Below are 25,605 nucleotides of genomic sequence, written 5' to 3' on the forward strand. Positions count from 1 at the left end.
CTCATCCTTGTGGCGCCCGTGTACAATTGCCCATGTGACCCATTGCTTAAACCACCACTGGAAAACCCCAGATTTACTAGGATGAGTGTCGATTGATTGATTGATTTAAGCTTTTATTAGTAGATTGCACAGTACAGTACATATTCCGTACAATTGACCACTAAATGGTAACACCCGAATAAGTTTTTCAACTTGTTTAAGTCGGGGTCCACATTAATCAATTCATGGTCCAAAGAGCAGCTCAGAGGCTATATTTAGCACAAGTTTTGCATATTAATTCAATATGATTGAAATCTAAATAAGCAAATTTTACTTGTCACCTACCGTATAACTCTGATGCTTTGTTTTGGTATCTTAGCATACCTTGACCTACATTGATTGATTGATTGAAACTTTTATTAGTAGACTGCGCAGTACAGTACATATTCCGTACAATTGACCACTAAATGGTAACACCCAAATAAGTTTTTCAACTTATTTAATTAATTCATTGGATTGGTTTTAGCATCTTTAATATAGAAAATGGAACACAGTGACATACCAGCATAAAAAAGTGGGACACCTTTGAGCTATCAGTGGGAATTACAGAATGAAATGAAATAATATACAGATACACATAACATGTCTTTATTCTTAAGAAATAGCACAACCTTTTGTTTTCTAACAGCGGAGGCATCAAAACCTTTTCTACAGCAGGTGTTTGACACATTTTGTGCAAGTCAATTATGCTAAGACAGTGGTTCTCAAATGGGGGCACTTGAACGTATGCCAAGGGGTACGTGAGATTTTTTTTTTAAATATTCTAAAAATTGCAACAATTCAAAAATCCTTTATAAATATATTTATTGAATAATAATTCAACAAAATATGAATGTAAGTTCATGAATTGAAAAAAAAATACAACAATGCAATATTCAGTGTTGATGTTGTAAGCACAATACCAATGGCGCGCAATTTGCAAAATGCGCAACCGCACTTTGCAAATTTAATGTCAAATATCAAATCAAATGTTTATAGGATTCATCACTAAACTACTACCACAACTTGGTTTACTATTTATAAAATATAATAATGTAGGGTTACCTGGAACTTGAAATAAGACACCCGGCCTGAATCCACACTTGGTAGTAGTTTAGTCAGTGGTTTAGTCTTGGATGTACATTGTATAGCATACTTGCCAACCTTGAGACCTCCGATTTCGGGAGGTGGGGGGCGTGGTCGGGGTGGGGAGGAGGCGTGGTTTTGGGCGGGGGCGCGGTTAAGAGGGGACGAGTATAATTCACCAACTCGAGTACTTCATATATATAAATATATGTATGAAATACTTGACTTTCAATGAATTCTAGCCATATATATTTAATTATATATATAAATAAAATAAATAGTTGAATTTCAGACGGCACCAATCAAATACACAGTAATAGAAACACAGTTGTTCTACTAACTGTACTGTGCTTGCTGGTTATTTAAAAAAAACAACAACACTTACCTTTCACTATTTGAGTAACCTTTGTTCTGCTATTTGCGTGCCGTACTGGCGAGAGTCACTTGCTGTCAGGTGCACAACACCACGTAAATCGTTGGCCAATCAAAAAGCAACCCCATAACGCTATAGCCAACATTCACCAGGAGATCGCAACAGACAACATAAAATCACTCTATTACAGGCGGCGTCGCCATGGCTGTAACTTCCTCGTTCTTCTGCTTCATCTCCTTGTGTGTACAGTTTTTTATTAAAAATCCATAGATTTTGTAACGTGATTGGGCAGGCAAGCTGTTTGTATAACAGGAAAGCGGACATGAAAACAGGCTGTCCCCACTCATGTCCGCATGGAGCTGGAGGGTCGTGAATTTCGGGAGATTTCCGGGAGAACATTTCTTCCGGGAGGTTTTCGGGATATGCGCTGAATTTCGGGAGTCTGCCAGGAATTCCGGGAGGGTTGGCAAGTATGCTGTATAGTGATGAATCCAATAAACATTTGATTTGACAATAAATTTGCAAAATGTGGTTGCGTATTTTGCAAATTGCGCTCCATTGGTATTGTGCTTACAACATTGACAGCCAGATTTTTTGTGGACATGTTCCATAAATATTGATATTAAAGATTTATTTTTTTGTGAAGAAATTATTAGAATTAAGTTCATGAATCCAGATGGATCTCTATTACAATCCCCAAAGAGGGTGCTTTAAGTTGATGATTACCTAATGTGTAGAAATCTTTATTTATAATTGAACCACTTGTCTATTTTTCAACAATTTTGTAGTTGTTTTTATACATTTTTTTCCAAATAGTTCAAGGAAGACCACTACAAATGAGCAATATTTTGCACTGTTATACAATTTAATAAATCAGAAACTGATCACATTGTGCTGTATTTTACTTCTTTATCTCTTTTTTTCAACCAAAAATGCTTTGCTCTGATTAGGAGGTACTTGAATTAAAAAAAATCGTACACAGGGGGTACATCACTGAAAAAAGGTTGAGAACCACTGTGCTAAGATATCTAAATATTTTGGCAAACAAAGGAAATTAGTTAACTATGTATCAATGATTAAATATTGTTTATAGATTATGCAGTGCGCTAAAAAACAACAACAAAAAACGAACTGTGGACGAAAATGGCCCCCGGGCCGCGATTTGGACTCCCGGCTGTCTCAGCACGATGGCGGTAAGAATGGAATGTACTGTATGAAATAACCCATGCCATTATAATGTTGAGTGCGCTCAAGTGAACACACTCACTCACTCAAAATGCCGACGCCTACTTTCGAAGATGTGCACTCACCAAGCCTGAAATGTTAGTTCCGGTTAATCACAGGAAGTCCGTCTCCACTAAAAGTAGTGCCACCATTCTTCAGAATCTGCCATGCTGAAGAAGAGTTGTACGTGTGTCAACAATGTCCGTGCCTCTGGCGCCTCAGCATCGTTGGACTGACAGAGCAGGTCTGCCGACTGTTAGCAGCTATTGCTAATATTCCTTTCGACGGGATTTGACACTTCGCCGACGAGGTTAGTCAACTAATTTGAGGCTTACTGTTGATTTGAAACACAAGGGTATGTTCATATGATCATAGCGTCACTTTTGCCCATCTTTTATATATTAATACCTTATTCCAAGTTATAGCAGCTTGCTAACTCAACGTGTCATGACGGTAAAAACACTGCAAACACTACTAGTTCAAAACGAGAAACCGTAATTGCGTTAAACAAATCGGCCTAGTTAAATAAATAGTATCTTATTTTGGGGGGTGAAAATAATCTCATAGAGCAGAGGGGCTTAATATTGTTTACATCCAAACCAAGTTTTATATTTGAATTATTATTTGTGGGCCAAGATGTGCTAAGCTAATAAACATGTTGGAAAAACTAAAATTGTTCGTCTCAATTTTATTATACACCGCACAGGTATCAAACTCAAGGTCCAGGGGCCATAAATGGCCTGCAACTAGGGTTGGCCGATATGGCCTTTTTTTTTAATATTGTTGTAGGCACAATACCAACGTGAGCAATGTGCATAATGCGCAACCGCATTTTGCAAATTTGTATAATGCGCAATCTTTTTGCAAATTGCTTCCAGCTAAATATTTGAATAATGTGTGGTGCACATTTTCCAAATCAATGGGCACACTTTGTATAATGGACAATCTTTTTGGCAAATATGGAAATTGCTTCCAGCTATATATTGATTGTGTTGGAAGTTATGGCTTCTAATCCTAACCCTAACCCTTGATGCCATCTACGCAGTGTTGGGAGACTGTTTTGCTGTTCATCTTCTGTTCGATGTAGCTTTCTGTGCAGAATTCCGCAAATTCTTCTTCAGCCGTCCTCAAACCATCCATTTGCACGGTTGCGCCATTTTCAAATAAAATCTTGTCTTGTGATATGCAAATTGCTTGCGCACAATGGAAATGACGTATAATTTGCAAAGTGTGCGAGATTGGTGAAATGCTTACAACAATATCTTGATATTTTTAGGCCATATCGCGATACACGATATATATCTCCATAATTTGCCTTGGCCTTGAATGAACACTTGATACATTTAATCACAGCCGTATGATGATTCTATGTGTCTACATTAAAACATTCTTCTTCATACTGCATTAATATATGCTCATTTTAAACTTTCATGCAAAGAGGGAAATCACAACTAAGTCAATTGACCAAAAGTGTATTTATTAAACAGTTATTAAGCTGTGGCACAAACGTTCATGTCATTTCCTAAACAGAAAGTGCAAGATTGTCAGAGACATTTTAAGTGTCAAATAAAAATGAGCTGCATAATAGGAAATCAAATAGTGTTCGTCCTTTGCTATGTGGTAGGTTACTACGGACGTTATTAAATTCTGTTGACTAGTTTTTTCATACAGTGTTGATCTGGAAATGTTTGCTTTGGCATTTTGATGGTGTGGACGTGTGGCACCGAATGGAGATGTTGACATGAGGAGTTTCAAACACACTTCATTCTCTGGCAGGTGACTTTTCAAATGATGCTACATATTAGCAGTAATGCTACTTTTTATGGCAACGCTTTTGGCCCACACTTGACAAATTACGGTTGTCTGTTTGACATATTCCCACTTGAAGCCAAACCACCGCCAGACGATGGACCCTCTGCTGTTGCCTTGGGAATTACTTCTTCCTTCATTCCCACCTTCTTTCGCTCGTATTACCACTCGCAAGGCTCTGTTAGCATCACAGATAACATTACACATGCTGCTACCTCTCTGCCCCGCGAGGGCGTATAGGTATATGACGTATGACGTGACAGTATGTGACGTTTGTAAGAAGGTGCGCTTGTTGTCTGTGAGAAGGAGAGAGAGGAAAAATCAAGAAGAGCATGTAATGTAAAGCCCACAGCTAAAAGCAACTGTGTGAGAACGTATACTCGAATATCACGATACAGCCATTTTCTTTATCGCACAGAGACAAACCCGCGATATATCGTGTATATCGATATATCGCCCAGCCCTACCTGCTATGTCATTTAATGTGGCCTGCCAAATCATTCTAATGTGGACCGCCACATAATTTTATCCGGGACTGCCACACCATTTCATGTTGCCCTCCACAACATCCTAATGTGGTCCACCTCACCATTTAAGTGGTCTGTGAAAGGCTAGAAGTAAGAAAGCACTTTCTGGCTGAATGTATTTGCTCTTTTAACTTTGACCGAAAAATGTTGCACACGCAATTGCAAATCAATCAATGTTTATTTATATAGCCCTAAATCACAAGTGTCTCAAAGGGCTGCACAAGCCACAACGACATCCGCGGTACTGAGCCCACATAAGGGCAAGGAAAAACTCACAACCCAGTGGGACGTCGATGAGAATGACTATAAGAAACCTTGGAGAGGACCACATATGTGGGCAACCCCCCCCCCCCCCCCCCCACACACACACACACCAAAAGCAATGGACGTCGAGTGGGTCTAACATGATATTGTGAAAGTCCAGTCCATAGTGGATCCAACATAATAGTGAGAGTCCAGTCCATAGTGGATCTAAAATAATAGTGAGAGTCCAGTCCATAGTGGGGCCAGCAGGTGACCATCCCAAGCGAAAACAGGTTAGCAGTGCAGAGATGTCCCCAACCGATGCACAGGCGAGCGGTCCACCCCGGATCCCGACTCTGGACAGCCTGCGCTTCATCCATGGCCACCGGACCTTTGCCCCCTTCCTCCACAAGGGAGAGGGGGGCAGAGGAGTAAAGAAAAGAAACAGCAGATCAACTGGTCTAAAAAGAGGGTCTATTTAAAGGCTAGAATATACAAATGAGTTTTAAGATGGGACTTAAATGCTTCTACTGAGATAGCGTCTCTAACTCTTACCGGGAGGGCATGCCATAGTACTGGAGCCCGAATAGAAAACGCTCTATAGTCCGCAGACTTTTTGTGGTCTCTGGGAATCACTAATAAGCCGGAGTTCTTTGAACGCAGATTTCTTGCCTGGACATATGGTACAACACAATAGGCAAGATAGGATGGAGCTAGACCGTGTAGTATTTTATACGTAAGTAGTAAAACCTTAAAGTCACATCTTAAGTGCACAGGAAGTCAGTGCAGGTGAGCCAGTATAGGCATAATATGATCAAACTTGCTTGTTCTTGTCAAAAGTCTAGCAGCCGCATTTTGTACCACCTGTAATTGTTTCCATTTTTCCATTTTGTATTGCTTGTCCCTTTCAGGGTACTTTAATACAAACCCCATTTCCATATGAATTGGGAAATTGTGTTAGATGTAAATATAAATGGAATACAATGATTTGCAAATAATTTTCAACCCATATTCAGTTGAATATGCTACAAAGACAACATATGTTGATGTTCAAACTGATACACTTTTTTTTGTTGCAAATAATCATTAACTTTAGATTTTGATGCCAGCAACACGTGACAAAGAAGTTGGCAAAGGTGGCAATAAATACTGATAATGTTGAGGAATTCTCATCAAACACTTATTTGGAACATCCCACAGGTGTGCAGGCTAATTGGGAACAGGTGGGTGTCATGATTGGCTATAAAAGTAGCTTCCGTGAAATGCTAAGTCATTCAGAAACAAGGATTGGGAAACGGTCACCACTCTGTGAACAAATGCGTGAGCAAATTGTCAAACAGTTTAAGAAAAATATTTTTCAACGGGCTATTGCAAGGAATTTTGGAATTTCACCATCTACGGTCCGTAATACCATCAAAAGGTTCAGAGAATCTGGAGAAATCACTGCACGTAAGCGATGATATAACAGACCTTTGTTCCCTCAGGCGGTACTGAATCAAAAAGCGACATCAGTGTGTAAAGTATATCACCACATGGGCTCAGCAACACTTCAGAAAACCACTGTCAGTAACTACAGTTTGTCGCTACATCTGTAAGTGCAAGTTAAAACTATTATTCAAAGCCAAAGCCATTTATCAACGACACCCAGAAACACAGCTGGCTTAGCAGGGCCCGAGCTCAGCTAAGATGGACTGCTGGAAAGTGTTCTGTGGTCTGACGAGTCCACATTTCAAATTGTTTTTTGGAAACGGTGAACGTCGTGTCTTCCGGACCAAAGAGGAAAAGAACCATCAGGACTGTTCTAGGTGCAAAGTTGAAAAGCCAGCATCTGTAAAGGAATGGGGGGTGTATTAGTGTCCAAGGCATGGGTAACTTACACATCTGTGAAGGCACCGTGCTGAAAGGTACATACAACATATGTTGCCATCCAAGCAACAATATCATGGACGCCCTTGCTTATTTCACCAAGACAATGCCAAGTCACTTGTTACAACAGCGTGGCTTCATAGTAAAAGAGTGCAGGTACTAGACTGGCTTGCCTGTAGTCCAGACCTGTCTCCCATTGAAAATGTGTGGCGCATTATGAAGCCTAAAATACCACAACGGAGACCCCGGACTGTTGAACAACTAAAGCTGTACATAAAACAAGAATGGGAAAGAATTCCACCTGAAAAGCTTAAAAAATGTGTCTCCTCAGGTCCCAAAGGTTCCGTGACTGTTGTTAAATGAAAAGGTGATGAAACAGTGGTGAACATGCCCTTTCCCAACTACTTTGGCACATGTTGCAGCCATGAAATTCTAAGTTAATTATTATTTCCCAAAAAAAAAAAAAAAAATATGAGTTTGAACATCAAATATCTTGTCCTTGTAGTGCATTCAATTGAATATGGGTTGAAAATGATTTGCAAATCTTTGTATTCCGTTTATATTTACATTTAACACAATTTCCCAACACATATGGAAATGGGGTTTGTAATATCTGATGTTCCAAGAGGTTTGTTTTTATGGTTATCAAAAATAAACATACATATCTGCTTGTCTGCTTGGCTTACGATTTCAAAGCAAGTTATCCATCAATCTTTAAAAATTACAATAACCAAGACCAGTTGCCCTCGCAAATTGTGTAACAAAGATATTATACATTTACACTCTTACATCTGGCCCTATGAGGGCAGCTATAATTGCAACGTGGCTCTCAATAAAAAATAGTTTAAAGGACATGATAGTTTAACATAAAACTGAGATATGTAAATGCACGTGACTGGCTGGGCGGTGTCGGCATTGATCCGATTGGTTTTCTCTTGTAATCCAATCCAAAAGGTTAGACCAAAATTTAATGGTATGAAAACCAAAGCATTTTATTTTCATGAAAATATCATGTGAATTAAAAAATATTAATACAAAACACATTTTGTAGAGAATAACTACGGTTTTACATGCAGTAAACAATGTAAAATACTGTTGTAAATGATAAATTAAATGGGTAAATGAACATTTAATGTCATTTTTGGTACAAATTCTTTGAGGAATTCAATGTTTTATCTCACCTTCTTAATCAAAGTGCTGGCAGTTGCAACATTTTTTTTAGCCCCATTGTGGCTTATTTTGCAGTGGTACTTCATCAAAAAAAGAGACCTAGTCACCAACACGTGGTGTAAAGGCCCAATTTATTTTCTTTCTTTAGTTGAGTTGTCGTCTTCAACTGCTGCTGCATTTGTGACACGTATGACATGCCCGCTGCAGAGCGGAGGAAGTAGTATTTGAATGAGCTCTTCCCTGGTGAGACTGAGTGATTTGGTTAATGTTTTATGGTTGGCCAAGTTAAAAGATGTGGCCAGATGTGGCACGCGAGCCGCCAAGTGAGGACTCCTACTGTAGAATATATTGTGGGCCAATAAAAATAAATTGCGGGCCACACGTTGAACACCCCTGCGGTGGGAAGTCCTGACTACTATTTATATGTTCACAAAGTTGAGAAAAGTCAAAATAAGATGTACAATTCAAACACATTTTTGTGTAATTAAGTTTGCAAGAGAGTAAAACTTGTAGAGAATAGTACTCATATCCAGTTTTATTTAGATAAAACATGTTTTTAATTGTGTACTTTGTATATATTTTTTTCTGTCTTGTGCCCTTGCAGCTGGCGAGTCTTCATCCCATCAGGCCTAACATCCTGCTCAGGGGCATCACACACTCCATCATTGTCGCTCTTTCCGTCTCCACCGCAACTCTAATAGACCAGCCTAGTACTTCTTATCAGCGCGCACACTCAACCTTAACCATTAATAAGACCAGCAAAACAGCCTTAAAATCACTTATTCTGGAGAATCAGTGCGCTGCTCTCCAGTACCAAGTCAACCAAAATTCTGCGGACGCTGAAAGTCTTCACCAAAGTGCCGCAAAGCTTGCGATGCCAGGATCCTCTGCGGTCAACAGCAAGGCTCGGGTGTACACCGATATCAACACATGGAAGAACAAAGAGTACTGGGATTATGATGCACATGTGCCAAACTGGAAGTAAGCCGGCCGGTCGCCTGTATCACAGCAATTGAAACTCTTTGGCTCTTCTACCTTGGTGGCCATTTATTTTAACATTGATTTCCTCTGTGACTCACCCAGTAATCAAGACAACTACCAGTTGGTGCGGAAGTTGGGGAGAGGGAAGTACAGTGAGGTTTTTGAGGCCATCAATGTGCCCAACAATGACAAAGTAGTCATGAAAATCCTCAAGGTGAGTACATTTTTTAAGCCTTCTTGTTGCTCCTCATTTAGATTTTTGTCGTTCATCAGCTTGTGGTCATATGTTTATTGTAATCTCATTGTTTTACATTTTTATTTATGTCCCATTCTTTATTTTATTAACAGTTATTGGCATGACTTTTGTTTTCCTGCTGTGTTTTGCTTTGTTTGTCCGTGCTACTTTCACAATTTTGGAACCATATACTTACTTTATTCAACATACTTAAATAATCGATATTTAAATGTTTGCCTATTGATTCAGATCCGTCCAGTCCCAATCGTTCTGCATCGTAGAATCGATCATATTCACCCATGCTGTAATTTATCCAATGGGAGTATATTCATGTAACTGACAATGAATCCCTTTTAAAACCCTTTTCCAACATAGCCTGTCAAAAAGAAGAAGATTAAGCGGGAAATTAAAATTCTTGAAAATCTACGTGGGGGAACCAACATCATCCACCTGGTTGACACTGTCAAAGACCCTGTGGTGAGTTTGATTCCTGCGTTTCCTTACGTTGCGTTTTTTTTGTTGCAGCAATAATGCAAATCAGGTCATGCTTGTAACAATGCACCGTATGTTTGTTTATGGAGTGATCTTAAGTACCACCTGGAGTCGTGTGAAATGCGTACTTTGCAATGGTACTTGTACCATTGCAAAACAAAAGGTGAAAAACAACCCTAAAGTTTGATCCCATAAGTCTGTTTGAAATATCACCACTAAATATGTTACACAACTTCAGACAACCATATCTGTAGAATCTGAGCAAGATTGGTTAGGAATATGTGGCCATCATCATGTAGTAGTAAACTAATTGCCCATAAGTCAATAATTGTTTCTCACAGTCATGTGATAAAACTGATTGACTTGCTGCTCTCAGTTAAGGCTTGTGTTGTCCTCTCTTTGCAGTCTAGAACACCAGCACTTGTCTTTGAGTATATCAAAAACACAGATTTTAAGGTACTAATCGAACACACTTTATGACAATGCATGATTTTGTGTCTGAATTGCTGGTACCAACTGCCATCCACAGGAGCTTTACCAGAAGCTGACTGACCATGATATCCGTTACTACATTTATGAGCTTCTCAAGGTAAAATAATCTATTTGTGTCTCTTTGTTGCTTAAATGAATATGTTTTAAATTAGCATTACAATTGGTATATTTGACTTTATTTTTTAACTTTTAAACAAATCAAATGCAATTCAAACTCCTTGATAAACTTATCAAGGAGTTTGAATTGCATTTGATTTGTTTAAAAGTTAAAAAATAAACAGCAAAAAGGGGCAGAAAAAAAGTACCGTAAGTAAAAATGAAGAAGAAAAGTTTAGAAAAATAATTACAGGTAAAGACAAAGTTTTCACTTTCCTAAAACGAAACCCTGTAAATGATAAGATTGGACTGTATATAATAGAGTTTAGGGGTGTCAAGGTTAATTGCATTAACACATATGAATGATCACAAACAAACTGACTGGTGCGTTCACTTTTACATTTTGCTTGATGAGCTATTTTAATATTATTGCCAAATTGTTTTAAAATTTGTATGTCATACTTTATAACTGTTATAATTTTTTGAGCAAATTACATGCATTCAAGTAAAACTTTTTTTTAAAGTTTGTCTCTGACATTCTGACGATATAATTGTACTTCTATTAACATTATGGTCTTTTTTTCAAGTTAATTTAAGTAATGCAGGCAAATAGCTGATATGATTGATCATAATTAATCAAAATTCCAAGGTGTGATTCAAATTAATGAATCATTTGACAGTGCTATTTTCTTTATTTGCTTAAAAAAGCTAAGCAGGATTATGTTTTGTAATTCGTACCCTTGCTGTACCAAATTTAAAGAAACTGTCACTTTAATACAGAGGAACGCACCGAGCCGTAACGATGCAGTACTGGCATTCTCCTGTTAAATACACATTACATGACAGAGAAGGACCACCAGGGAAAGTCAATTACTGTAGCAGTCATTCTTAAAAAGTGTGCTGGGACCAAAATATCTAGGATACATTTAGCACACAGTTGATGGACTGACGTCTCTGTAATGTTTCCTTTAGAAATGTCAGCATACAGTGTATACTTTGTATTATCTACATGTTCTTTGTCTCTTAAGGCTCTGGACTACTGCCACAGTATGGGCATCATGCACAGAGATGTGAAACCTCACAATGTAATGATCGACCACCAGCTGAAGAAGGTAAGGGACTTTGGATGATGGCCAACCTGGATGAGTTGTATAATCAATATTGTCTCACCCGCCAACCAGCTATTAATATTATACTGTAAATAACCATTCGGAATAAGAAGAACAACTTTAAAGTAATCCACAAAGTCAAAAAACACTAAATATATCTTCCCATCTTATTGTAGGTCTGATATTCGCCTTTAGAGGTTGTTTGTAATCCGTATTGTAGATAACAGCCGGTACTGCTTTCTTACATCGCAATAAGGTCCATTTCCATTTCTATTGTATGGTCCTATCATATTTGGCATCTTTGTAATCATTTGTGATCACCTTTGGTGGAATCCCAAATAAAAAAAAAGGAAACACAAAGATGTTAATCCTTTAGATATGTAATAATCTTAAATCTCACAAAAGAGCTTGTATGTTGTTATTCTTACGGACAGTTGAGAGTTGAACCTCCCCAGGGAGGCGTCCAGGGGCCATACTGACCAGATGCCTGAGCCACCTAGTCTGGCTCTTCGATGTGGAGGAGCGTCGGCTTTACGCTGAGTTCCTCCTGAATGACAGAGCTTCACACCCCATCTCTTACGAAGAGCCCCGACACCCTACAGAGGAACCTCATTACAGACGCTTGTACCTGCAATCTGGTTTTATCGGTCACTACCTAAAGCTCATGACCATATGTGAGGGTAGGTACGCAGATTGACAGATAAATTGAGAGCTTTGGATTTTGGCTCAGCTCTCTCTTCACCATGACAGACTGATGCAGAGTCCACATCACTGCAGATGCTGCACCAATCCGCCTGCCCAATTTACAATCCATTCTTTACTTACTCGTGAACAACACGCTAAGATACTTGAACTCCTCTACGTAGAGCAGTATCTCATCCCCGACCCAGATATGGACTCGGACTTGGAAGTCCTGATTCAGATGCTATTTGCTGCACATTTGGCAGCGAAGTAGAAGTGAGAGATAAAGATCACAGCCCGATTAAGCCAGCAAGACCATATCCTGTGCAAAAAGCAGAGATCCAATCCTGCCCCCTGATCCCCTCAACAAACTGACAGGACACATAAATTCTGTCCATACAGAATTTGTGACAAAGGGCAGCCCTGGCAAAGTCCCTCACGGGTTTGACTGACTGCCGGCAATGCGGACCAAGCTCCGACACCGGTCATACGGGGAGCGGACCGCTAAGATCAGGCAGTCGATACATACTCTCGGAGCACTCTCCGCTGGATTTCCCTACATGATCAATGTTTTCCGGTGTAAGGAATAATTTGAAGACCTCCTTAATCTTATTTACATGTCTTCCTGTGAGGAACAGTGGCTCGCCTATCTCTGGGAATGAGGTAGTCAAAAAGATCCTCAGTGGCGGTCTGATGAGATTTGCCCAAAATTCCTTTAGTTTTTGGATGCTGTGGAGCTGTCTTTTTTGACGAGACTCTCCAGTCCCTCTTCTTAAAAAGAAGGGGGACTAAAGGGTGTGTTCCAACTATCGTGGGATCACACTCCTAAGCCCTCCTGGTGAGGTGTATTCAGTGGTACTGGATAGGAGGCTCTACTGGATGTAAATAGATATGATCAAACTAGTTGTATACCTCATGGAAATTCACAAGCTATTTTGAAAGATAAGGGGGTATGGGTTCCTCGCCAGTATCGGTTCTAAATGGCTGTCAAAGTGTACCAACTTCTTGGATTACCTACTCATGCATCTCCAAGTAAGATGCATGATTTATCCATCCATTTTCTATCGCTTATTCCCTTTGGGGTCGCGGGGGGAGCTGGTGCCTATCTCAGCTACAATCGGGCGGAGGGCGGGGTACACCCTGGACAGGTCGCCACCTCATCACAGGGCCAACACAGATAGACAGACAACATTCACATTCACACACTAGGGCCAATTCAGTGTTGGCAATCAACCTATCCCCAGGTGCATGTCTTTGGAGGTGGGAGGAAGCCGGAGTACCTGGAGGGAACCCACACAGTAACGGGGAGGACATGCAAACTCCACACAGAAAGATCCCGAGCCCGGGATTGAACCCTGACTATTCAGGACCTTCGTATTGTGAGGCAGACGCACTAACCCCTCTGTCACCGTGCTGCTCTGCATGATTTATGTTGTAGAAAAATTTACATGGAGCAAGGAAGCGATGAAACAGCAGACCACTAAATGATGTAAACATAGACACACACGGAAGTGATCACGGCGCCGCTATAATTAGTTTGTCTGCTTGACCGCTTACAATAACAATATTACCAATACTTGGTTAATATTCAAATCACGAAATGTAAATGGAGTATTGTTGGCGCTTTTTGAATGGTTATTTATTGGATTTCATGGGCGAAATAGACTAGCTCCAATTGGCTACACTGTAAGTGGACTTTTATGTACAAGTTAGAAAGCGTAAAAAAAATCAATCTGTCTTCATGTCTTTCACAATGATTGTAAACGATAGGCAAAATTAAAAAAAAAATGCAGTTCCCCTTCAATGAAACATAAGCATCATGTAGCACTATTGCTAAGTGCTAAACAAGAAATACAAACTAGATCACTTACTGTACAATGACTGCTCTCACAACGATGCAGACTCATAGGTTGTTCTTATTTAGACTGACCATACGTCCGGGCGAGGTTTCTAAAACGCCCAAAATGTCCGGCGTTATGTGTCAAGGTTGCGTGTATTTCCATTGTACAGTTGTGTTAAAAATAATAGCAGTCCCACATCACTAGCAAGATAAATCACTGTTTTTGTTAGAATTTCAACTTCTACACTGCAAGTACGTTTCTAGAAGGTTTGGTAAAGGTATATAAAACCAATAGACCCAACAGGCATGACATGCATGCTGCTTATTCTGTGGAACTGAATCATTTACTGAAAGGGGCGTGTTCAAAAAAATAGCAGTGCTGAGTTCAATTAGCGAGGTCATTGATTATGTGAAAAAAAAGGTGTTAAACAGGTGGCCCTTATTTAAGGATCAAGGCAACTGACGCTGCATATGCTGGCTGTGCATTTGTCCTTAAAAAACAGAGTAAAATGGGTCGTTCCAGACACTGTTCAGAAGAAGAGCGTTCTTTTATTAAGAAATTAATAAAAGAGGGGAAAACCTATAAAGAAGTGCAGAAAATGATAGGCTGTTGAGCTAAAATGATATCAAACGCTTAAAAATGGCAGCCAAAACCAGAAAGGCGAGGAAAAAAAAGAAAAATGACTATTGGAATGGATCGGAGAATAACCAAAATGGCAAAGGCTCAGGCAATGATCAGCTCCAGGAGGATCAAAGAAGATCTAAGATTACCTGTGAGTACTGTAACAATCAGACGGCGTCTTTGTAAAGCCAAGCTACCAGCAAAAAGCCCCCGCAAAGTCCCATTGTTAAAAAAAAGACGTGTGCTGAAGCGGTTACAATTTGCCAAAGAACACATTGACTGGCCTAAAAAGAAATAGTGTAATATTTTGTGGACTGATGAGAGTAAGATTGTTCTTTTTGGGTCTCAGGGCCACTGACAGTTTGTCAGACGTCCTTCCATTACTGAATTCAAGCCCCAGTACACAGTGAAGACGGTGAAGCATGGTGGTGTAAGCATCATGATATGGGGATGTTTCTCCTACTATGGCGTTGGTCCTAGTTATCGCATACCAGGGATCATAGATCAGTTTGAGTACATCAGAATACTGGAAGAATCATGTTGCCGTATGCTGAAGAGGAAATGCCCTTGAAATGGGTGTTTCAAAAAGACAATGACCCCAAACACACCAGCAAGCGAGCAAAATCATGGTTTCAGACCAGCAGAATTCAAGTAATGGAGTGGCCAGCACAATCCCCGGACCTTAATTCCATTGAAAATTTATAGGCTGACATAAAAAATGCTGTTCATGAGGCAAAGCCAAAAAATGCAGAAGAATTGTGGAACATAGTACAATTTTCCTGGGCTGCAATACCTGCTGACCGGTGCCAGAATATGGTGGACTCCTTGTGCCATAGATGTGAAGCAGTTATCAGTGGTTATGCAACTAAATATTAGTTAATGATTCTCAAGAAAGTTGAATATGCAAGTATTTCTTAGTTTATGCAGTAAATTTGAGTTTTGTAAAGGAATATGTCAGCACTGCTATTTTTTTGTTTTATATTTATTGACTTTCTGTAAAATATTATCAATTACTTTTTTCTTATTGTCTGGCTTTGAAATAGAATGTGCAGTGTCCCCAATGCATTTGTGTTGATTAAAATACAATTTATTTGAAGAATTTTGAGGTTTACTCACCTTTTTAAACACACTGCTATTATTATGAACATAACTGTACGTACAGGGTTAAGAGGGGTTAAAAACAAAACAAATTGTGAAGGTGTGTGCACGCAGCAAAAGTCGTGAGGGTGGGGCAGAGACAGAGACAGCGAGAGAGCGAGGTAGTGGATTGATTGACAGTCAAGGCATACTTGGTCAACAGCCATACATGTCACACTGAGGGTGACTGTATAAACAACTTTAACACTGTTACAAATATGCGCCACACTGTAAACCCACACCAAACAAGAATGACAAACTCATTTCGGGAGAACATCTGCACCGTGACACAACATAAACACAACAGAACAAATACCCGGAACCCCTTGCAACACTGACTCTTCCGGGATGCTACAATATACAGGCCCGCTAATCTTCCTATTGAGAAGCATGATTTATAATCTAGAATCAACTTCTACCAATTGAGACGTGATGCAACACCAGCAGCAGCATGATGCCAGCCGACTCAATATAGCAGCATAAGCTTGTCAGCTCTCTTTGTCGATGCACCGCTAATAAATATTTTGTCTGCACTAGCGCTTTTAATAACAATACCGCTAATATTTGGTTAATATTGGGGTCACAGTATGTAAATGGAATACTGTTGGTGGGTTTGGGTGGTTATTCAAAGAGTTTTGTGGGCGTAACAGAAGATCACTCAATTATTAGCAGAGTTTTTATTTATTTATGATTTTGAATGCATAAAAAAGAACATAAGTCTTCTTGTCTAAAATAAGTATTTAGAATGATAGACCGCACATCTATTTCCAATGTTTGCATTTCCAGTATGGCTGATATGCTGATATGTGCAGAGTGCAAACAAGTTCCCACAATTACGTCATCTAACACCGAATCTACGGAAATTGCTGAAGACATTCGGACCGGAATTTTCAAAATGGCCATCTGAAATTGTGGCATTTTGAGATGTTTAGACTGTATTTTCACATACTTGGCGGATCGGAAATACGATTGGTTTAAAGGATACACTGAAACACAATTTTGCATAAAAATTCTACTTGATTTTCCATTACACTGGTTCTGTAAGGGTACATGGGAGTATGTTCAACCAGTCTACATGTGTTTTATGCATGATTTTAAAGCAAGGTGATATTTGGCTGTGGAATATATTTTAAGTGGCTTGATTGGTGAAGAATGCTCTATTTGATGCTTAAACTCATTCACATGGCTCACTCATATATTATTATTTTACAACAATATATTGATTTGTATGCCACAGAAAAAAAGTTGATCATCTGAAGAATGAGACTGTTAAATGTGTGGCGCTTTTGTAAAAACAATATGAAATTTTGAACTAAATCATTGTTTTTTTCTTTTTTTTTTTACATCTATGCTATAGCTGCGACTTATTGATTGGGGATTGGCAGAATTTTATCATCCCACTCAGGAATACAATGTCAGGGTGGCATCCCGCTACTTCAAGGGCCCAGAGCTGCTTGTGGATTACAAGGTACCTGCTATATGCTTTTAAGGATACCATACTTGCCAACCCTCCCGGATTTTCCGGGAGACTCCCGAAATTCAACGCCTCTCCCGAAAACCTCCTGGAAGAAATGTTCTCCCGGAAATCTCCCGAAATTCAGCTGTAGCTGGAGGCCACGCCCCCTCCAGCTCAAACATGCGCAGTTTGAAGCTTTAAAAGGAGGATTGCAGGCGGATCTGACGGCATTTAAAGTCATTTTTAAAAACGACTGCTAATTCTCCTCCTTTTCGACCGGAAGACCGCGGAGAATTGAAGTAGAAACACTCCGGAGGCAGAAGTTCATTAAGAGGGGCGGACTCACCGGCTCTCAGCCATGTTTCTGTTACACGGAGGAAGTCAAATCCACCGCCCGCGGGAAGTGAAGAAATCCTTTTGGGTAAACGTTTTGTTTGTCAAAGATCTTGCGTTCACAAGACCGAACCAGGCGGGGGCCAGCATGTCCAAGGGCGCAGCTAATCCAGGTGGGGCCCGATACACAGCCCGCAGGTGGCGGGGGAGAGGAGCCTCGAGGCGGGAAAGGAGGACAGGAATCCGGCCAGGTGAAAAAGATGACTGGGACGTCGAAAAACCAACGTCGAAGTTGATCATATCAGTGGGAAAGGGGCAAAGATCCTACAGTGTTTGGCGGTCATACACAAGCAGTGAGCTAACAGAGACGAAAATAGACGCAAACAACACAAAAACTAACAGAGTTGACAGCGAGAGACGACAGGGCAAATCACACACTGGCGCCATCTTCTGGAAACTCGGAAGTGACGTTACTCAAATAGTGAAAGGTAAGTGTTGTTGTTTTTTAGTACCCAGCAAGCACAGTACAGTTAGTAGAACTGTGTTTTTGTTACTGTGTATTTGATCGGTGCCGTCTGAAATTCAACCATTTATTTTATTTATATATACAATCAAATAAATATATGTAGCTAGAATTTACTGAAAGTTAAGTATTTCATACATATATATATATATATATATATATATATATATATAGATAGATATGTATATATATATATGTGTATATATATATATATATATATATATATATATATATATATATATATATGTATTAATTACAGCCAATATAAAAATATTGGCTGTAAATATAGTCTCCTCTTAACCATGCCCCCAAACCACGCCTCTGCCCCACCCCCACCCTCCCGAAATCTGAGGTCTCAAGGTTGGCAAGTATGAAGGATACACACTGCAAAACATCTGAGTTTGTTTAATCTAATGCTACATGCTATTTGCAATATATTCTACCTAGTAATGTAACATTTGTGTCTATTCTGCCAGATGTATGACTACAGTTTGGATATGTGGAGTCTTGGGTGTATGTTGGCGAGCATGATCTTTTTGAAGGAGCCCTTTTTTCGTGGCCAGGACAACTGTGATCAGGTGACATGCCAAATAAAGTATCAACATGATTTTGTAGCAATGATCAATTATGTCAGTCTTGATGAATGCTCTGTTCTGTCTAATCTTGAAAGGGATTACCCTGAAAATCTTAATTTCCGTTTGGGGATAATTTAAGTATTTCTGATTCTTATTCTGATGATGACAAAAATCCCACAAATAATTTAGAATGTCTCAGAAGAAGCAACACTTTCATAGTTTCTACAAACCAGTTTCCAATTGTGTTAGATGTAAATATAAACTGAATACTATGATTTTCAGATCATTTCAACCCATATTCAGTTGAATATGCTACAAAGACAACATATTTGATGTTCAAACTGATAAACATTTTTTTTTGCAAATCATTAACTTTAGAATTTGATGCCAGCAACACGTGACAAAGAAGTTGGGAAATGTGGCAATAAATACTGATAAAGTTGAGAAATAGTCATCAAACACTTATTTGGAACATCCCACAGGTGTGCAGGCTAATTGGGAACTGGTGGGTGCCATGATTGGGTATAAATGCTAAATGGGTTGTACTTGTATAGCGCTTTTCTACCCCTTTTTAAGGAGCCCAAAGCGCTTTGACAGTATTTCCACATTCGCCCATTCACACACACATTCACACACTGATGGCGGGAGCTGCCATGCAAGAAGCCCACCAGGACCCATCAGGAGCAAGGGTGAAGTGTCTTGCCCAAAGACACAACAGACGTGACTAAGACGGTAGAAGGTGGGGATTGAACCAGTAACCCTCAGATTGCTGGCACAGCCACTCTACCAACTTCACCACGCCGTCCCCGTATAAAAGCAGCTTCCATGAAATCCTAAGTATTGCCCAAACAAGGATGGGGCGAGGGTCACCAATTTGTAAGAAAATTGTCGAACAGTTTTAGAACATTTCTCAATGAGCTATTGCAAGGAATTTAGGGATTTTACCATCTACGGTCCGTAAAATCATCAAAAGGGTCAGAGAATCTGGAGAAATCACTGCACGTAGGCAATGATATTACGGACCTTTGAGCCCTCAGGCGGTACTGCATCAAAAACCGACATCGGTGTGTAAAGGATATCACCACATGGGCTCAGGAACACTTCATAAAAACCACTGTCAGTAACTACAGTTGGTCGCTACATCTGTAAGTGCAAGTTAAATCTCTACTATGCAAAGCAAAACCCATTTATCAACAACAACAAGGAACTGGGCCGAGCTCATCTAAAATGGACTGATGCAAAGTGGAAAAATGTTCTGTGGTCTGACAAGTCCACATTTCAAATTATATTTGGAAACTGTGGATGTGGTGTCCTCCGGAACAAAGAGGAAAATAACCATCGGGATTGTTATAGGCTCAAAGTTCAAAAGCCAGCATCTGTGATGGTATGGGGGTGCATTAGTGCCTAAGGCATGGGTAACTTACACATCTGTGAAGGCACCATTAATGCTGAATGGTCCATACAGGTTTTGAAGCAACATATGTTGTCATCTAAGCAACGTTTGCATGGATGTCTGCTTATTTCAGCAAAACAATGCCAAGCCACGTGTTAACAACAGCGTGGTTTCGTAGTAAAAGACTGCGGGTACTTTCCTGGCCCGCCTGCAGTCCAGACCTGTCTCCCATCGAAAATGTGTGGCACAATATGAAGCGTAAAATACAACAGCGTAGACCCCGGACTGTTGAACAAAGCTCTACATAAAACAAGAATGAGAAAGAATTCCACTTTCAAAGCTTCAACAATTAGTTTTCTCAGTTCCCAAAACATTTGAGTGTTTTTAAAAGAAAAGGTGATGTAACACAGTGGTGAACATGCCCTTTCCCAACTACTTTGGCACGTGTTGCAGCCAAGAAATTCTAAGTTAATTAGTATTTGCAAAAAAAAAATTAAGTTTATGAGTTTGAACATCAAATATCTTGTCTTTGTAGTGCATTCAATTGAATATGGGTTGAAAAGGATTTGCAAATTATTGTATTCCGTTTATATTTACATCTAACACAATTTCCCAACTCATATGGAAACGGGGTTTGTATTTGGGGAATCTCTACATATTTTCTTTCACGTTCAGTTACCAAATGTCACAATAATTATAATAAATTACATTTATTTTTCCATGTACTATAATCTGAGTTGACCAGCAATATTAGGAACACAGTAAAATTCCGAGTTACTTGTTACTTGTACTGTAATATATGGCATATTGTCTGTAAGAAAAGTTGCAATCTTGTCTTTTAGTTGGTCCGCATCGCAAAAGTACTAGGCACAGACGAGCTTTTTGGCTACCTCCAGAAGTATCACATAGAACTGGACGCTCGCTTCAAAGACCTCCTGGGACAGTGAGTGTTGGCAGTCTCTTTTGTTTGTTAGTTTGACCTTTGAAATTGGAAAATACACAATGAATCATAAGATTTTTGACATTACCTTGACATTGTATCATACTACCAACATCACATTGTACGTACTGTATTCAAAGTGTGTTGCAATTAATCATTTATCTGGTTTTAATCTGTGCTGAAGGTGGGTAAAGTATCCACAAATTGTTCTTAATTTGGAATAATATAATAATTAAAGTGAAAATTAGTCATTCAAATAATTACTTTAATAAGAGTATGTATTATGTGGAAAAAAAATACTAGTGTTGCCAATCAACCAATCTCCAGGTGCATGTTTTTAGATTTTGGAGGAAGCTGGAGCAATAAAGAAAATACAACAAAGTATTTTGTGACAAAATACACAAAAACTTTTAGAAATATGTTTAACATTTTTCAAAAAGAATTGAAAAGTTTTAGTTTTTTTAATTGTATATACATTATTTATGCTGATCGCTCAAATATAAATATAACTGTCAGTCAAAGACAAATACAGTATTAACAAGCAAGTCAAGTAGAACTGTCCATCCATCCATCCATCATCTTCCACTTATCCGAGGTCGGGTCGCGGGGGCAGCAGCCTAAGCAGGGAAGCCCAGACTTCCCTATCTCCAGCCACTTCGTCTAGCTCTTCCCGGGGGATCCCGAGGCGTTCCCAGGCCAGCCGGGAGACATAGTCTTCCCAACGTGTCCTGGGTCTTCCCCGTGGCCTCCTACCAGCTGGACGTGCCTTAAACACATCCCTAGGGGGGCGTTCGGGTGGCATCCTGACCAGATGCCCGAACCACTTCATCTGGCTCCTCTCGATGTGGAGGAGCAGCGGCTTTACGTTGAGCTCCTCCCGGATGGCAGAGCTTCTCACCCTATCTCTAAGGGAGAGCCCCGCCACCCGGCGGAGGAAACTCATTTCGGCCGCTTGTACCCGTGATCTTATCCTTTCGGTCATGACCCAAAGCTCATGACCATAGGTGAGGATGGGTACGTAGATCGACCGGTAAATTGAGAGCTTTGCCTTCCGGCTCAGCTCCTTCTTCACCACAACGGATCGATACAACGTCCGCATTACTGAAGACGCCGCACCGATCCGCCTGTCGATCTCACGATCCACTCTTCCCCCACTCGTGAACAAGACTCCTAGGTACTTGAACTCCTCCACTTGGGGCAGGGTCTCCTCCCCAACCCGGAGATGGCACTCCACCCTTTTCCGGGCGAGAACCATGGACTCGGACTTGGAGGTGCTGATTCTCATTGCGGTCGCTTCACACTCGGCTGCGAACCGATCCAGTGAGAGCTGAAGATCCCGGCCACATGAAGCCACCAGGACTACATCATCTGCAAAAAGCAGAGACCTAATCCCGTGGCCACCAAACCGGAACCCCTCAACGCCTTGGCTGCGCCTAGAAATTCTGTCCATAAAAGTTATGAACAGAATCGGTGACAAAGGACAGCCTTGGCGGAGTCCAACCCTCACTGGAAACGTGTCCGACTTACTGCCAGCAATGCGGACCAAGCTCTGACACTGATCATACAGGGAGCGGACCGCCACAATAAGACAGTCCGATACCCCATACTCTCTGAGCACTCCCCACAGGACTTCCCGAGGGACACGGTCGAATGCCTTCTCCAAGTCCACAAAGCACATGTAGACTGGTTGGGCAAACTCCCATGCACCCTCAAGAACCCTGCCGAGAGTATAGAGCTGGTCCACAGTTCCACGACCAGGACGAAAACCACACTGTTCCTCCTGAATCCGAGGTTCGACTATCCGGCGAAGCCTCCTCTCAAGTACACCTGAATAAACCTTACCGGGAAGGCTGAGGAGTGTGATCCCACGATAGTTGGAACACACCCTCCGGTCCCCCTTCTTAAAGAGAGGGACCACCACCCCGGTCTGCCAATCCAGAGGTACCGCCCCCGATGTCCACGCGATGCTGCAGAGTCTTGTCAACCAAGACAGCCCCACAGCATCCAGAGCCTTAAGGAACTCCGGGCGGATCTCATCCACCCCCGGGGCCTTGCCGCCGAGGAGCTTTTTAACTACCTCAGCGACCTCAGCCCCAGAAATAGGAGAGTCCACTACAGATTCCCCAGGCACCGCTTCCTCAAAGAAAGACGTGTTGGTGGGATTGAGGAGGTCTTTGAAGTATTCCTTCCACCTACCCACAACATCCGCAGTTGAGGTCAGCAGAACACCATCCGCACCATACACGGTGTTGATAGTGCACTGCTTCCCCTTCCTGAGGCGGCGTATGGTGGTCCAGAATCGCTTCGAAGCCGTCCGGAAGTCGTTTTCCATGGCTTCCCCAAACTCTTCCCATGTCCGAGTTTTTTGCCTCCGCGACCGCTGAAGCTGCACACCGCTTGGCCCGTCGGTACCCGTCGACTGCCTCCGGAGTCCTATGAGCCAAAAGAACCCGATAGGACTCCTTCTTCAGCTTGACGGCATCCCTCACTGCTGGTGTCCACCAACGGGTTCTGGGATTACCGCCACGACAGGCACCAACAACCTTGCGGCCACAGCTCCAATCAGCCGCCTCGACAATAGAGGTTCGGAACATGGTCCACTCGGACTCAATGTCCCGCACCTCCCTCGTGACATGTTCAAAGTTCTCCCGGAGGTGTGAATTGAAACTCTCTCTGACAGGAGACTCTGCCAGACGTTCCCAGCAGACCCTCACAATGCGCTTGGGCCTGCCAGGTCTGTCCGGCACCCCCCCCCACCATCGCAGCCAACTCACCACCAGGTGGTGATCGGTAGAAAGCTCCGCCCCTCTCTTCACCCGAGTGTCCAAAACATAAGGCCGCAAATCCGATGACACAACTACAAAGTCGATCATGGAACTGCGGTCTAGGGTGTCCTGGTGCCAAGTGCACATATGGACACCCTTATGTTTGAACATGGTGTTTGTTATGGACAATCCGTGACGAGCACAAAAGTCCAATAACAAAACACCACTCGGGTTTAGATCCGGGCGACCATTCTTCCCAATCACGCCTCTCCAGGTTTCACTGTCGTTGCCAACATGAGCGTTGAAGTCTCCCAGTAGGACAAGGGAATCACCCGGAGGAGCACTTTCCAGTACTCCCTCGAGTGTACCCAAAAAGGGTGGGTATTCTGAACTGCTGTTTGGTGCGTAAGCACAAACAACAGTCAGGACCCGTCCCCCCACCCGAAGGCGAAGGGAAGCTACCCTCTCGTCCACTGGGTTGAACTCAAACGTGCAGGCTTTGAGCCGGGGGGCAACGAGAATTGCCACCCCAGCCCGTCGCCTCTCACTGCCGGCAACGCCAGAGTGGAAGAGGGTCCCTCTCGAGAGAACTGGTTCCAGAGCCCTTGCTGTCCGTCGAGGTGAGTCCGACTATATCCAGCCGGAACTTCTCTACCTCGCGCACTAGCTCAGGCTCCTTCCCCCCCAGTGAGGTGACGTTCCACGTCCCAAGAGCTAGCTTCTGTAGCCGAGGATCGGACCGCCAAGTGCCCTGCCTTCGGCTGCCGCCCAGCTCACAATGCACCCGACCTCTATGGCCCCTCCTATGAGTGGTGAGCCCATTGGAGGGATGACCCACGTTGCCTCTTCGGGCTGTGCCCGGCCGGGCCCCATGGGGACAGGCCCGACCACCAGGCGCTCGCCATCGTGCCCCAACTCAGGGCCTGGCTCCAGGCAAAGTGTACAGTAGAACTGTACACTTTGCAATTTTTCAACCATCAATGATAAACATTGACCATTATTTTGCAGAACATTAGGTACATTTTGTTAGGAAGCATATGCAATGTTTATGACTAATCACGGTGTCTCCAGCTGTGGAAAACACTTCTTAAAAAGGTGGCATGCAAACTCCTGGTCAGACGCCGTCTCTTCATGTGATGGACAAGAAACATTCCTTTCACCAGGGACGGCGTGGCGCAGTGGGAGAGTTGCCGTGCGCAACCCGAGGGTCCCTGGTTCAAATCCCACCTAGTACCAACCTCGTCACGTCCGTTGTGTCCTGAGCAAGACACTTCACCCTTGCTCCTGATGGGTGCTGGTTGGCGCCTTGCATGGCAGCTCCCTCCATCAGTGTGTGAATGTGTGTGTGTGAATGGGTAAATGTGGAAGTAGTGTCAAAGCGCTTTGAGTACCTTGAAGGTAGAAAAGCGCTATACAAGTACAACCCATTTATCATTTATCATTTATTCACATTTTAAGGTAATAATAGCCTGTTTTAACATGATAGGCAGTTTTACGTGCAGTATTAACAGCAGGCGACTTAATGATTCACTTCCGTCTCAAAGGGGATCAAAAACATGTCATTCATTCAATGTTGTAACATGCTGGGTCTGCTAATGTTTCTGGTAGTATGTTCTCAA

At 41.7% G+C, this 25,605-nt stretch overlaps 1 protein-coding gene across 2 annotated transcripts in view; it reads left to right on the top strand.

Moving 5' to 3' along the window:
• The first annotated feature begins 2,749 nt into the window (after positions 1-2,749).
• Positions 2,750-25,605, top strand: part of LOC133543152 (casein kinase II subunit alpha'-like) — a 29,908-nt gene continuing 7,052 nt past the window's right edge. The window contains exons 1-10 of one of the 2 annotated variants that reach the window (XR_009804329.1): positions 2,750-3,011; positions 8,921-9,297; positions 9,400-9,511; positions 9,908-10,009; positions 10,430-10,480; positions 10,554-10,613; positions 11,641-11,724; positions 17,359-17,469; positions 18,790-18,891; positions 21,124-21,224. Coding sequence is in view for 1 of the 2 variants with exons in the window: in XM_061887639.1 (XP_061743623.1) it covers positions 9,191-9,297; positions 9,400-9,511; positions 9,908-10,009; positions 10,430-10,480; positions 10,554-10,613; positions 11,641-11,724; positions 17,359-17,469; positions 18,790-18,891; positions 21,124-21,224 (830 nt within the window). In the remaining variant the exon portion in view is untranslated. The remainder of the gene's footprint in view (positions 3,012-8,920; positions 9,298-9,399; positions 9,512-9,907; positions 10,010-10,429; positions 10,481-10,553; positions 10,614-11,640; positions 11,725-17,358; positions 17,470-18,789; positions 18,892-21,123; positions 21,225-25,605) is intronic. The other variant, XM_061887639.1, reaches the window with a different exon arrangement.

Source organism: Nerophis ophidion, linkage group LG25, assembly GCF_033978795.1.
Source record: "Nerophis ophidion isolate RoL-2023_Sa linkage group LG25, RoL_Noph_v1.0, whole genome shotgun sequence".
Classification (NCBI taxonomy): domain Eukaryota; kingdom Metazoa; phylum Chordata; class Actinopteri; order Syngnathiformes; family Syngnathidae; genus Nerophis; species Nerophis ophidion.